The 14,749-nt window shown below is 37.9% G+C and overlaps 1 protein-coding gene across 1 annotated transcript in view; it reads left to right on the top strand.

The window, feature by feature from the left end:
- The first annotated feature begins 705 nt into the window (after window positions 1-705).
- EIF2AK4 (eukaryotic translation initiation factor 2 alpha kinase 4) overlaps window positions 706-14,749 on the top strand; it is a 37,043-nt gene continuing 22,999 nt past the window's right edge. The window contains exons 1-14 of the mRNA XM_057375094.1: window positions 706-886; window positions 2,502-2,617; window positions 3,799-3,901; window positions 6,168-6,341; window positions 7,175-7,255; window positions 7,706-7,854; window positions 8,140-8,255; window positions 9,365-9,522; window positions 9,942-10,477; window positions 10,845-10,954; window positions 11,469-11,626; window positions 11,973-12,385; window positions 13,145-13,214; window positions 14,316-14,399. Of these exons, the coding sequence (XP_057231077.1) occupies window positions 761-886; window positions 2,502-2,617; window positions 3,799-3,901; window positions 6,168-6,341; window positions 7,175-7,255; window positions 7,706-7,854; window positions 8,140-8,255; window positions 9,365-9,522; window positions 9,942-10,477; window positions 10,845-10,954; window positions 11,469-11,626; window positions 11,973-12,385; window positions 13,145-13,214; window positions 14,316-14,399 (2,394 nt within the window). The 5' untranslated portion in view covers window positions 706-760. The remainder of the gene's footprint in view (window positions 887-2,501; window positions 2,618-3,798; window positions 3,902-6,167; window positions 6,342-7,174; window positions 7,256-7,705; window positions 7,855-8,139; window positions 8,256-9,364; window positions 9,523-9,941; window positions 10,478-10,844; window positions 10,955-11,468; window positions 11,627-11,972; window positions 12,386-13,144; window positions 13,215-14,315; window positions 14,400-14,749) is intronic.

Below are 14,749 nucleotides of genomic sequence, written 5' to 3'. Positions count from 1 at the left end.
TTGTGGCACTTCTTTTCAGTAGTTACCGTTTGAAGTGATCGAAAGAAAGCACATTTTCTTCTCTCGTTATCGGTGTTCCCTTGACCCCCAGCTGGGTCTCTCTGGCAGGTCCCACCGAGGACACCCGGGAATGTTCACGGCTCTGGCCTCAATTTGTGTTTGCAGTTCAACCAGACCAAGACTGCGGCTGCTCTCCTTCCACCTGCTATCAGTCACTAAAGCACTTGTCTATAGTTTTCCATAGTTTTCACAGGAACTTGTWTCCTGCCCCAGCTTTACATGAAATCTATTCAGAATTCCGTGGTTATTTTTTCCCTTTTGTGAATTTTTCTCAAGGTCGATTAAAAAAAATCTACACAGTATCTAATCGTATTTGCTGCCTATCGCTATGTAGCAGATATACCTGGAGGGAGTTCAAACTGGACATCAGAAAAGGTTCTTCACCCAGASGAGGTCACTGGAACAGGCTCCCGRGGAAGCGGTCATGGCACCAAACCTCCCAGAGGTTGGGCAGTGCTCTCAGTCACACCGTTTAGTTTTAGGGAGTGCTGTCCGGAGCAGGGCGCTGGACTCGGTGATCCCCGAGGGGCCCTTCCAGGTGTGCACGAACCCGCGGCCCCGGGCAGTCCCGCTCCCGGCCCCTCCTCTCCTCTCCTCTCCTCCCCTCCCGCCGGGGGCGGTGCCGGCCGCGCTCCGGCCCCGTTCCAGCCTGGCAGAGCGCGGGCCGCCACCATGGCCGCTGTGCGCCCCCGCCGCTGACATGGCCCGGGCCGGCGGCGCGGAGCCGCCCGAGAGCTACCAGCTGCGGCAGGAGAACGAGCTCCAGGTGCTCGAGTCCATCTACGGGCAGGACTTCCAGGACCTGCGGCAGAGCCAGGCCTGGAAGGTAACGAGCGGGGTCCGCTCCCGGGGGCGGGCAGGGCCGGGTCCCGGTGCCGAGCGGGGCTGGGTGGCGGCGGGGACGCGGCTGCCGCTGCTTCGCTGCTGCCGGTGCTCGCCTTCCTTGCCTGGCGCCTCTCGGTTCTCCATACGAACCCGTGGTCCTTCCCCCACCCTGCAACCGGCCGCCTTTGCGATTGATCCTCGAAATAGAACCGCTCGCTCTGTAATCAATGCTGTGCTTATCAATTGCATTTTAATTAATTGTCAGGCTTTAAAAAATGGCCTCTTAATTAATTTCTTAACATGTCTGCTTAATTAATTCATCTCATCGGTATACATTATGATATTTGCATGGTTATTATAKGCTGCGGTTTTGTCACAGTGCGTCTATTTCCATGTTAACTTAATGATTTTGCTTTCATTTTCATAGGCTTGGGGTTTTTTAATTACAACTAATTAATGCTCAGGTCTGGTACTCACTACTTTCTTCCATTTATCTTTTGTGTCCATATCTAGTTGATTTTTTTTTTTCCAGCGGTGTCCATAGCACTGTTTTCCTGTACCTGGAGATAATGGTCACTCTGTTCTGTTCCCCAAGTTCACTTTTACTGTTSTTTGTTTTTGCATTCTTTTGTCTTGAATGTCTACACAATATACTCTGCATGTCTTTCTTTTGTGCYGTAGACTTGAACTTCAGTTTTTTGCAGCAACTTATGACTTTGTTTTCTTTATCCATGAGGTTTGGTAAGAACACTTTTAGTAATTTGCTGGGTTTTCAGAAGTGTTGCAAACCTCACTCCCTATTAAAGATCATATCTGACATCTTGATTTGGCATRTTCCCTTCCTTGATGGAAAAGCTATGGGGATGGTGTTACCATCTGTTTCAATATTTGTTATTCCATGTGGTCGTACTTCCCTATCTGTTTTTCATGTTACTGTGGTCTGGGTTGCTTTGTTGTTGTTGTTGTTTTTAAACCTAATTGAACAGAAAAACTAGTGAACGCTTATATGGACATATTTTACTTTATTCTGATTTTGAGTAGGTCATGTGAACAGATTGGGGATGGGGAAGGCAATGCTTGTTAAAATTCTGATTTATGGCAAAACACAAAAGATAGCTACAAAAAAATTGCTGTCCATTTGTTTGCCTGTAAGGTGTATAGCAAGGTAATGTTATGTTCTGTTGCCATGTCAGAAAATAAAATAATGGCTGGTGTCAGTAATTGAAACATAAGAAACAATATTGTTTTTATACTGAGTGCTTTAATTTGTGATATTTCATAAATAACCCATGTTAAGTTTATTTTTTTTTTCTACAGTTATCCTACAGTAAGCAGGATACAAAAGTTTTGTTATAGAACCTCATTTCTGTTCAGTCTGAATCATCTTTCTAATAACTATACCTATCTGAACAAGTTGTAAAGATGTACCGGATAAACTCTGATAGTCAGTTCACCAGTTCATTCTTAGTGATTAATGTCAMGACATTAATGTATTTTTTTCATGGTTTGGGTGGTCTAAGATTTATTCTACTATAACATAGATTGACAGTTGTGTGTTTTCATTAAAAGAAAACCAAAAAACCCTTTTTAATTAGAAGTTTTGTTTTGCATTTTAGGTACGACAGCCTCCTGAAATTAATTTAGTTCTGCGTCCTCAGGGATTGACTGGTGCTAATGAAGTGTATGCCAAAGTTGACCTGTGGGTCAAGTGTCCTCATACTTACCCTGATACGTAAGTGAACATTAAAATACATGCTTTTTTCTCTGCTTTCCAAAGTAAAGGGAAATTGAAAAAGCATGTAGTTTTATTCATCACTCTTAGCCTTGCTTTCTGCATGTCAGTATTTATTAATACTGTGGTATTTTCTAACATGCAACTCTAAACTTTGGCACCCGAATTGAATTTAATCTTTTGTGCAATGGAGAATAATAAGTGAGTTTGTCAGTGCAAGACTGCAGCCCCAGTTTATAGCTTGGAGATGCATAAACACAGGTGTACCTGCCACCATCCTAGTGCCCTTTTTAAACTTTGTCAACTCCTGACTCTTTCAGCTGAGACATACTGAATCTCCTGTTTTGTAAAGCATCTGCTGTCTTAGTTCTGTCTGCTGCTCTGTTTTCTGCTGGATTAGCTTTTGGAAGAGTTTTCCATAGAGAATTTAAAGGAGTTGCAGGTGACTAGCCTACCCCAGCATTTTGTGTTGGCAAATGATATCTGGGTTAAGTGTTGCCCTGTGCCCCATTTTGCTTTGTCCTTGCACCACTGATAGTGTCCAAAGCATAGCTCCCTTCAGTCCATCCATTTGTGCTGTGACATGAGTGGTGTATGAGTGATAGCTCAGTTATACGCTATAACAATGACATAACAGCTGCTCTCATTTTTTTTTTTGTTTTCGTTTAAAATAACATACCCACAGACATTTTGCTTTTTTTTTTTTTTTTTTTTTTTTGTTTTTTTTTTTTTTTTTTTTTTTTTTTTTTTTTTTTTTTAGTTTAGGTGATATTTATTTATTGCATTTGTTTCTTGTGGCTTGTGTAATCCGGATACTGATGATAAATAGATTTAAAACATCTTTATGTTATACTAGTAATATTTTAAATGGCTTGTTCAGACTCACTGGTTAAGAGCAGRATTATTTGGGTCTGCAGGGTTTCTTTGGTAGTTCTGCTGTTAAGTGTAAATGATGGGTAATCTGTAAACAAAATTTGATGATAAGTAATATGAAATAGTATTTGTGGCTTTATCTTGTATATGTAATATTTATATTGTGCTTATTAGAGCATTGACTAACTACCAAGTAACTGTGAACTCCCTTCCTTTTCCCTCACATACCGTTTTTATCAACAATCTCTTGCTTTTTACATTCAGTTTTTCTAATGAGGACTTTTTTATGTTTTGTTGCTGTCTCTCAGAGTACCTGAAATACAACTGAAAAATTCAAAAGGCTTGTCAAATGAGAAAATAAATGAACTAAAATCCAGATTAGCTGAACTGGCAAACCAGTGCCGTGGAGAGGTAAGAGCTTTTCTCTTCCTTGAGAAATATACTCTGGACCTGCATAGTTCTAAAAATGTATGGAATAGTATAGTGGGATATATCCACATTGCAAGTATAAGTTGCATTGCTGTTAAGGAAGGAGGGACTGTCTTTCTTAGGAATGTTTCTAATTAATGAAAGTTCAGAAGATGGAAGCTCTTAAAATCTAATGCATGTAYAAATAGCGCAAGCTTTATTCCTGTTTAAAGGTTCATTTTCTTAGGTTTAAAGGTTCTGAGTTATTTCACGGTATGAAAAGCAATGGTGACTGTAAAATTGAGAGCTTTCTGCACTTTTCAGATCAATTTGAATATTGTAAGAGATCATATCTGTTTAAGCAAACAGTGGTTACCTGGGGAGTTTTTCCATGGGATCTTGTTTATCTAATACCTAACTGAAGGGCAGGAGACCTTCATTCCAACACCAGCTCCACACTTTGTAGCACAGTCATTCCATGCCAYTGTGCCTTTTTTTCTTCTGTATTCAGGAATAAYRATAATTGAGTTTCCCCAGAAGTGGRTAGAAAGGGGAGGATGGAGGAACACTGGAAGCTTAGACCTTCTATGTATTTTAAGAGATTTTATATGTCCTGAGGTATGTTTAGTATCAGCCATACCTTCCTGTTGTTATTGAGGACTAAAATGATTCAAAGAATTATGAGCAAACAAAGAATTCTCGGTGAAAGCAGGGGTTTTGGCATGTTTCTTAGCACTATTTGGAAATGTTGCAGGTGAATACATTTAAATAACTCCATTCGCCTTTTTAAAAGTGAGAATTACACAGCTGTGGACATTATTAGGACCTGAAATGGGATAGTATTTTGCTTTCAGTTACCCAAGCCTGGCAACTTCACAGGTTTAGCAAGGGCTATGTGTTGTTCAGTCCTGCCACATCAAGCCTTTTTTCCATTTGAATACTATGTGTTTTGACTGCCAATTTTTCTGCAGATACTTTCAAAATAATTGTTTTAGCCAGATATTTGGTTTTTATTCTGTTCAATAACCAAGAATTTCCTCAAATTTTTCAGTGTCTTTGGAAATTAGGAGTTTAACAGTGTATTCTGKGTTTTGTTGTTTGCTGTTTTATCTACAGCAAAAGGGAGATAATTTTTCTGTCTGCCTTGACAGGTATTCCTTATTGAAGTGTATTCTGTGATATGGGAAGTTTGAAAATACCTCAACCACCTGTTCAAACTGAATAGTAGATTGYTGGTGTTTTTTAATTATTGTTTTCTCTTGGTTTTTGGTGGGTTTTTCTTAAATATRTATGTGTACATGCATGATTGCCTTGCCTTCTGAATAGTAATCTGGGAGTGATATTTTAGTTGGACATGTCAGATTTATGCATATTATGTTATTATTTCTGTTTTGAATTGCCTCCTGGCTTCATTCTTACTTTCAAGGAGGGTATTCAGTGTTTGGGAATATTCTAAATGTCACCCTATTACAGGCAGATGGTGTAATTTAATTTGTCTGATCTCCCACCTGTACATGCAAATCCTGTTCAGTGCTGCTGCTGACTGCATCTTTGTCCTGTTCTGTTCTTTAATTTTAGAGCTAAGATGGTCGATTAGCACTGTGGACTGATTGAGTTAATAAGGGAATGTTACTAGACTGCTGAAAGCTTAAGCCCTGACAGGTCAATAGATCATCAATGCATACACAGTTTGAGTAAACACTRTCTGAAAATTGATTCCAACCTGGCAAACCATGTAGCAGAATTCAGCTGAGCACCATTTTCTGTGCAGTTGTGGTTTAGTAGTTGCAGTTATATGAATGTGGAATGCCTTCTGTGACTTTACAGTTCTAACTGGGSGACTTGTTTGCAGAGGAAGGGTTGGATTTCCTGTTAGCAGTGAAATAATAGCTATTGCATAGCAGTAGATTCAGTAACAGATAAGTGCAAAGGGTTAGTTCTGTTGTAGCTCATATGTCTTTCTGTCTTTGGGAATAGAAAGATTATGCCTTAAATAAGTTGAGAAAATGATTTTTAAATTTTACTTTTATTAAAATAAGATGGCTTAGGTGTTTTGACTTTCAGTAATTTTTGCTGTCTTTGCTACTGTGGTCAGGGATTTTTCCTGTTACAGTTTATAAATAAATAGTTCTGACAAAAAATAGTGAAATATGGTAAATTCTCCCTGATAAGTAACAAAATTTGCAGTCATGATTCTGCTGTGTTGCTCTTTGGGGTCAGTATAATTTAGCTATCATTTGTCTCTGCATGTCATTCACATCTCTTTCAGGTGATGATATTTGAACTTGCTGACCATGTACAGTCATTTCTCAGTGAGTATAATAAACCACCTTCCAAGTCWTTTCATGAAGAAATGCTAAAAAATCATCAAAAGGAACAGGAAAGATTGGCTCAGGAGGAATTGCGTAGGGCACAAGAAGTTAAGAGAAGAGAGGAGCAGGAGGTAAGAGAAATCAAAGTAAGGATAACTATGTAGTCTTAAAGTAACATAATCATGATTTTAGAATCACTCTGCATAATGTTGGGTTTTACTAAATTATTAACTTGTCAGACCTGGCAGTATGAGTTGATCAATATATACTATATGAACTATCTGCTGCTGTAATTGTAATATTTTAATGAGGTGTTTTTAACCCTGGGAAATATTTATGCCTGAAACAAGTCTAAATGTTGATTYCTGATTCTATGAAAATCACTTTCAAGAGSACCTTATACAAAAGGGTGAGCAAATGTATGCACTAYGTGTGTTCCATCAAAAACTGGGAAATGTTWGCYARGTAGTCAAGTAAWCACACTTCTTTCACTCTTAAGGTAACTGGAACATTCACTATGACTAAAGATCAAAGAATTTAAACTAAAGAGACCTCAGACTATCAACATCCTTCATTAGAAATGAGGGGATTCATCCAAGTCTCACAGGGGCTAGTAGTGGGAAGTCTCCACTCTGTGGGGAATATGGACAGCGTAGCTCTGCTTTTTAAGACTGTTTGGATTTATCTCCTTGTCTTTTTTGTGTTTGTGAAAGTTTATTGTTGAGTCTGGCAGCAGAAGTAATTTGCAATTCCATTCTCMTATATCATACAATTGATGCTGTTAACTTCCTCAGGAGATCTAATTTGACTTACATTTTTTTATTCTCATGATATCCTCTAAGTTCTCTTTTAACACTTTGAAAAAATCAGCATAATAGCTTTTTTTTTTTTAAACCAGGGTAAGATTTTAGCAGTTGCATTGCATGTACTGTTTGGTGTCTAACAGCACTGAAATTCATTGCAGCAACGTGAAATCCTTAACGAGATTCAGAGAAGGGAAGAAGAGAARAGGGAAGAAAGAAAAAAGAAAGAGATTGCCAAACAGGTATTCGTTCTAAGCAGGTGTGRGAAAAAACATTGCAATAAGTTCTTCCCAGTACTGTAACAGTACATGTAAAAATTTGAAATTTTCGTGAGCATCTTTCCATATTCAGGGCTTCTAGTAGATTTAGATTAAAATAGGTTCTTGATTCTTTCTGAGGTTTATTTCTGAAATATACTAGCATCTTGATTGTACTGAGGTGGATATTTTTAAACAGACATAGAAAAAAGCCAGTATGTTATTGTTTCCAGTTCCTTCACATTCTTTCCTGTGGACAGTGCTGAAGCATACTTTTTGAAATCTCGGCACTTTTCTTTGGTCTCATGTACATTTATTATGAAAACTTACTTCTTCTATGATCTGTATGACTTCTTAGAACAATAACAAAGTACTTGCATATTTTGAGGCTAGGARTGGCTTCTGTACTTATTTGGTGTCTTTCCTGATTTATAGGAGCGTTTGGAAATAGCTGCTCTGACAAATCAAGAAGATTCTCACAAGAGAGATACTGCAGGACATAGAGCTGCTTCACGCTTAAATGGGAGCTGTTTGGAACATGGAGTGAATAATAAACACCGACCAAATTCAGCTGGACGTTCAAAGTATGTCAGTTTGCATGTGGGTTTTATTTGTAYATTTATTTATTTAGTTGCAAACATTAGATTTCAAAGTGAAATTTGGAGGCAACAGAAAAGYGTGCCATGTTGCTCAGCTGTTCATTTTGGTCTCTGCCCCCTTCCCTCCTACCTTCATTTGTCATGGTTTAACTAAGCCATGTGCTGTAGATAACTWGGGAACTTTCCAATTTTTAAGATTTGTATTCAACTCCTGATTTTAAATATACTGTCTTTTTTGAGTKAGTGAAAAATGTTCTCTTCACATTGCAGACGAGAGCGCCAGCTTTCTGTTAGTAATAATGAAGAGTCCCCTGGAAATCACGAAGTTTTGAACTTCAGCACAAGTGGTGCTGGACAACTTACTGTCCATAAAGGAAAATGTCTAGGTAAGCAAAATTAGAATTACAGCTTGAAATGCTGTGGTTTGGAATGCCTGTTTGGTTTTTGTTGAGTGGTTTCTGGTGCTGAAACTGAGCTGTCCAACCATCCAGGGGCCTGCTGGCAGAGTCATTCTTGCACCACCTGAGCTGGCATGGGGGCCCCTTCACAGCTACAGCCCCATGCTCACTGAGATACCTGCACTGAAAGGATTCTTTAACAGTTTATTTAATTTGTTAGCTTAAACAATATTAGCAGATATAAACAGCAAGGATAGAGAAGCTGTGGAGTGTGAAATGTCACCACAAGTGTGGGAGAGAGTAATAGAAAAACTTACATAGCATGTTTTRCAAGACTATTTTGAATTAAAAATTTGTTTTTCTAGATACAATTCCATAACTAAATRGACATAAAAAAATCAAACCATCCTYTTAGCATTGTACATTCTCTACAAATAACTAAATTAATACTGAAAAATATTTGCCTTTAAATTTAAATAGCTAGGTTGTCAGATACAAATGACTATCAAGCAAGAAGTCATGTCACATGTTGGCTTTCAGTAACATGTGAAACCACTGATAAGCACGGGCTGGAAATGCATACTTACTCTCCTTCCATTACTGCTGATAGCAATGGCATAAAAGCAGCGGGTTTAGCAAAAACATAAATACAGGACATGACAGGAGACTGTCAGAGCTGGAAGACCCCATGAAGTGTCCACATGGACAGATAATCAAATGTTTTCATTGGTTGTTTTCAACATAGCACTTCCTCAGCTTAAGTCTCTCGAGGAAGGAAAATTTTGTGAAGAGCTTGCATTTGCTAAGCAGGAAGGTTGTTCATTTATTAAAACTTGAAATTCTTAAAAACGTGCAGCAGCTGTTTTTGGTCAATGTGCAATTGCTTTCATTTGACTACTGTTACATAGCATGCAGTCTCATCATATCTTATCTGATATTTTCCATACCTACCATTAGACACATGTCTAGCTGTAAGTAGATTTGTTTCTGACTTYAGAAAACAGGCTTGCTGGTATTTATTTAGCATTTGCAGGAGCTCTTGTCAAATCCTTAGAAACAAAAGAAGCTATGTTCCTCTTCTCTCCCTTTGTCTRTAGGCAAAGATGAACAGCTTGGTAAATCCATCTACAATGCCTTGGAAATTCACAGCGGAGACTTTGTTCTAATATATGAGTGGGTTCTGCACTGGCAAAAAAAGATGGGAAGATTTCTTACAACTCATGAAATAGAAAAGATTGAGAAGTCTAAGAAGCAGGTAATGCCTATATTTTGCATGTGGCTTAATAAAGATTAGGTGAGGTTGAGTGTTTTTCTTTAGGCTGCTAGTTTGTATTAAACGTGAGAGGGTAGTAATGAACTTGAAAATGCTAATCTTTCAGAGTATCTGCCTGAAAGAAGATGAGTATATTGGGGTATTCAGAAGTTCTTTTACAATAATAAAAAAGCAAGAATGTATGTTTGCAAGTCTGCATTAATAAAGTACTGAAATTCTGAAGAAAGAGGGAATCAATCTCACCTGTTAGGAATCAAAGCYGTACTTTCCCCTGTGTGCAATACTTGCTTTTTAGAAAAGTATGAGGATGCCATATTTGTATTTTGTGTATGTTACATATTTTAGTAGTAGTGTGTTCCAAGATATGACAAAATGCATGTTATGTTGTGTTTCTCCACCAGCTTCAGGGAGCAGAGACAGAGTTCAGCTCACTGACGAAGCTAAGTCACCCAAACATAGTACATTATAAATGTATGAACCTCAAAGAACGGGACGATTCAATTGTGGTGGATATTTTAGTGGAGCACATAAAYGGTTGCAGCCTTTCTACATACCTGCACAAAGAGACTCCAGTTCCAGTTGAGCAGCTGCGCCATTATGTGACCCAGATCTTGTCAGCTCTTGACTAYTTGCACAATAATTCAGTAGTGCACAAGGTTCTTTGTGCTTCCAGTGTCCTGGTAGATGCTGAAGGAAACATCAAGGTGACAGACTACAGCATTTCCAAGCGCTTAGCTGATATCTGCAAAGCAGATGTTTTTGAGCAAACCAAAGTTCGTTTTAGTGAGGATGGTCTTCCTAACAAACCTGGAAAAAAAGGAGATGTGTGGCGTCTGGGCTTGCTTCTGCTTTCTCTCAGTCAGGGCCAAGTAACCAAGGAATTCCCAGTTGCTGTTCCTACCAATTTACCTGCTGACTTTCAAGACTTCCTGGAAAAGTATGTTTATCCCGTTCCTGTATCTTTTTGTCTTTGATTTTCTTATTTTTCTTTTTTTTCTTTTTTCTTTTGATTTTAACAGTTTTTTAAAAGAATAGCTGAGTCCTCCTGCTAGTTGTAGTTTTTAGGGAAGATATGATTGCTCTCATGGSTCAGGCTGCTAATAGGTAATTTGGGAAAGCTGGTTTGGTGCTCTCTTTTTCTCTGCTCTGCCACCAACTGTATATCACTGTGGATAAGTCATTTAGTCTGTCTTTGCTTCTGATTCTCATCTGAATGATGAAGGTAATRATTTCTTCAATACAACAAGAACTCTTCCAACATTTATGTCAAACGTGAAATAGTTCTCTCTGYGGTTTGCTAACAGGTGTGTTTGCTTGGAAGATAAAGAAAGATGGACTCCTCAGCAATTGCTGCAACATAGTTTCGTAAACATTCCACGAATAAAAATACCTGTAGCTGAAGAAAATCTAGATGGTAAGGAATTTGGTTCTTCCCGTATTCTGCTAAATACATGGACTACATGCTGCAGTAAGAGAAAAATTGAGCTGTGCTAAGATTCACAAGACTGCACAAGTGTGTCCCATTAGCTAACTTAAAAGCTAGTATGGTCTTTAATTTCTCTGTCCATGACTAGCTGGGGTGGGCTGTCCACTGTTTTTTCTTTAGTAGAAGCAGCTCATGCTTTGATCCACCTTCTGCATAGTGTAAATGTAGACTTTGTCTTTGAAAGATGATGTTCCAATGAGACTTCTTTCCTTACTATGTTCTTGTTAAAATGATTCCTTTGTCCAGCATAATTCRTGTTAGTTACTAAAACCTTTTTATGCTTGTACTGGAACTTAACTCTACATAGCAGAGCACTTCTATATTTTAGTTTTTAGTTGCACTTGAAGTTATTTAGGTTTTATCTCCTTCTTGCTCCTTACTTGACTGTCYCTAGTGCCTTATCCCCATATTGCCAGTGACTGTAATTTTGTCTTCATTACAGATTCAGCAGGTATAGATTGCATGGAGACAGTTGTACCCAGCAGTCRGATATCCAGCGCTTCATTCTTCACAGAAACTCAGAGACAATTTTCACGGTACTACAATGAGTTTGAAGAGCTAAAATTACTYGGCAAAGGGGCTTTTGGAGCAGTCATCAAGGTATGGTATAAAAAAGGTTTTCTCTGTGGAAAGATTTTGAGGATGTGTTTGTTTTCTCTGAAGCAAAATTATACATTCAGTGTTTGTATGATTTTATTTACTGTCTGCTAGTGTGCTGTGCCTGTATTGAGGTTTTTATCTGGAATTGAATAGTCTGAAAATTGTTTTGCAAGAGGTTGCTRGGAGACTGAGGAGAAACCTGTCAGTATGGGAAAGCTTGCACTTGAATTGTAATCATTTTCCAGATGAAAGGAAGACTTCCTGTTCCCTAAAATTTGTCTRCTTCTGGCTCTGCTTGGTAAGGCAYATGTAAGCATTTGACTTGAGATTAATTTGAATTTTGCAGGTGAGAAATAAGCTTGATGGTTGCTATTATGCTGTGAAACGTATTCGCATAAACCCCACCAGCAAGCAATTTCGGAGGATTAAGGGGGAAGTAACGTTACTSTCCCGCTTGAACCATGAGAATATTGTGAGGTATTACAATGCTTGGATAGAAAAACATGAAAGTCCTGTTCCCACTGTGTCAACATCTCAAACAACCGAAGAGAGGAGAATGCCCCCCAAAGCTGGTCTCTTCATCCTTTCTGCTGAGGAGACAAATGATGTGGAAACTAATGCTCCTCCGCCATGTTTGACAAGTTCAGTTGAATGGAGCACTTCATGTGAGAGATCCTCCAGCAACAAATTCAGTGGAGCTGATCAGGAGTCCAGTGATGATGATGATGATGGTGATGGCGTGTTCTCGCATTCATTTTTGTAAGTAGGTTTCAGTTATTGGCATTATAGGCAGCATGAGCAGAGGTAGTTTTTCCAAGCTTGCGTCTTATCTTTCTTGCTTCTTTTGTCAGAAGTAGTCTGCATTTTTAGTCTGTCCCCTTGTTCAAAACCACTGTATTTGCCAGCAGTCAGATAGCCAGGAAGAGGAAATTTTCTAGGTAAAAATTACCAGTCTGTGTAGAAAATTTTTTGGTGCTGGCTTCTTGAAATTAATTRTTAATTGTGCCAGAATGCCCAGCTGTTTACCTTACTGTTTTTTCCATCATTAAGAGTAAAGTTTTTTTAATAAACAATAACAGAAATACTATAAATCTCAATATATATATCTCAATATATATATAAACCTCAATATATATAAATATCAATATTGCCCTTTCTTTTCTGTTTTGGTTATTATTAATGCTTTCCATACCTTCCTCTGTGTATGGTTTGGTTCTCTCACTCATGGTGACTTTTTGTTCAAGCAAGTCAGTAAACTTATCTCAGTTTTGCTTACTGGATATAGAAATTAAATTTTACTCATGCTTCCCTTTTAGAGACTGGACTGTCAAAGGAAGTCTTGCTTTGCAAAGGTGATATTTTTCTGGGTATTGTTTTGTTTTGTTTTGTTTAAKGCATATAGAAAGTCTTTAGCAGAAACTCCGATTTTTTTTCCTCCCAAATAATTTCCAGATTCTTTAGTAAATACTTTTTGGTATGTGGAACTTTTGAGGGTTTTCTTTCTGATTTTTAAAACAGGCCAACCACAGATTCTGAAAGYGAAATAATTTTTGATAACGAGGATGAAAACAGTAAAGGTCATTCTCCGGTAAGTGGAAAGATAAAGTTAGTGAATATGAAAAGGTAATAAAATAATCTTTGACATGCAAACATTCAGTTGGGAAGTTTTATTTCACTTCTGGTGTAAGTACAGAACCATCTAATGTTCTGTTAGAATAAGTGTTGTGCCATTGTGAGCTGCATTCTGTAGAAATCAGTCTGATGCAGCTAATCTGGTTTCTGTTTCCTATAGTGTTTATTGCTAAATATGAGGGGGTTTTATTCATGACCCAGATTATTGCAAGTTCAACACTTCAGTGTGTACATGATTTAACCGTATGGACTGTATGTTCTACACCATCTGAAATTCTGTTCTGCTTTTAAATGTTTTAAACCAATATATYTGTTCATAGCCACTTTTTGAAAGCAGACAAAATACATATTGCTAGCAGTCTAAAAGAGAGAGGAAGTCAATATAATGTCTAAGGTTTTAGCTGATTTTAAGATTGTCACAGCACACTTGCTCTGGACAGTCAGTGCACTGTWTCACTGGAAACCTGATGTACCCTTTTCTGCAGCATCTAGAATATGTCTTTTCCAATCCTGATTATCTGTAACATGCTCTTATTAAAGCTTCCTCTTCCTGTTATAAAGTACATTATCATGAAAAAGTTTTTACTATATAACTCAATAATACAGCAGTGCATTCTTTTGTCACTATACATACATACATATATATATATATATATATATATATATATGTACACACACACTGTACCAAAATTGTTATTTGGGGGTGGGAGTTGCATTATTTATCAAGCAAGCTTTCTGTCTTTTAGTTTAAAATTTTATCATTTTTCTTGTCTTAATATGACACAGCTTGATTTAGGTTTCATCCAGATCCTCTGGAATTCTTTTCCTTCAGTGTCTAACAATAGCAAAATTATAGTCATTTTCACTTTGAAAGTTGGTCACACCTGTTTTTCTAGTTTATTATTACAAAAATGTTATTATGKTGTTTTGCTGTTTTTCAAACTTATCCATAGGAGTTCTCATCATTGTGTTCCAGCCATTAAAAAAATAGTGTATAATAAAAAAGTCTGCACAGCTTTCTGTAGCTAACTGTTCTGCTACTTTTATTGTGATAAAGAATGAAGAAGGCAATGAAAAGAATAACCATGGAGGAGAAGACARGACACCATTTGTCCAGACAGTGCATTATCTGTACATTCAGGTACAAATGTGCTTGTGTGTTCACATAAAAGGATAGTGTTTATTTCACCCTGCAAAGGCTAGTTGCTGGTCTTCATGAGAAAAAGATCAAACACATGACCTTTAAAAATGCARTTGATTAAGTTCAGTATCATTTGTGACTGGTTTTCTAAAGGCTTGGCTAGTGGAAGGCACTATACAGTGCACATGGTTTGTTATGCCKTCCAAGGCTCTGTGTTTGTGCCTGGAGAGAGCAAAGTTTTGTAGTGCCATAGTYCATAATGGGATAACAGTTGCTGCTTATGTACAAGTAAAAATTGGCCATTCCTGACCTAACCATAGAGYAACCCAAGCAGCCAACCTTTGAGTCCA

Source organism: Malurus melanocephalus, unplaced genomic scaffold, assembly GCF_030028575.1.
Source record: "Malurus melanocephalus ecotype Western Australia unplaced genomic scaffold, MMel_1.1 scaffold_238, whole genome shotgun sequence".
In the NCBI taxonomy this organism is placed as follows: Eukaryota; Metazoa; Chordata; class Aves; order Passeriformes; family Maluridae; genus Malurus; species Malurus melanocephalus.
Note: the sequence above shows the minus strand (reverse complement) of the source record. Positions and strands in the feature narration are given on the sequence as shown.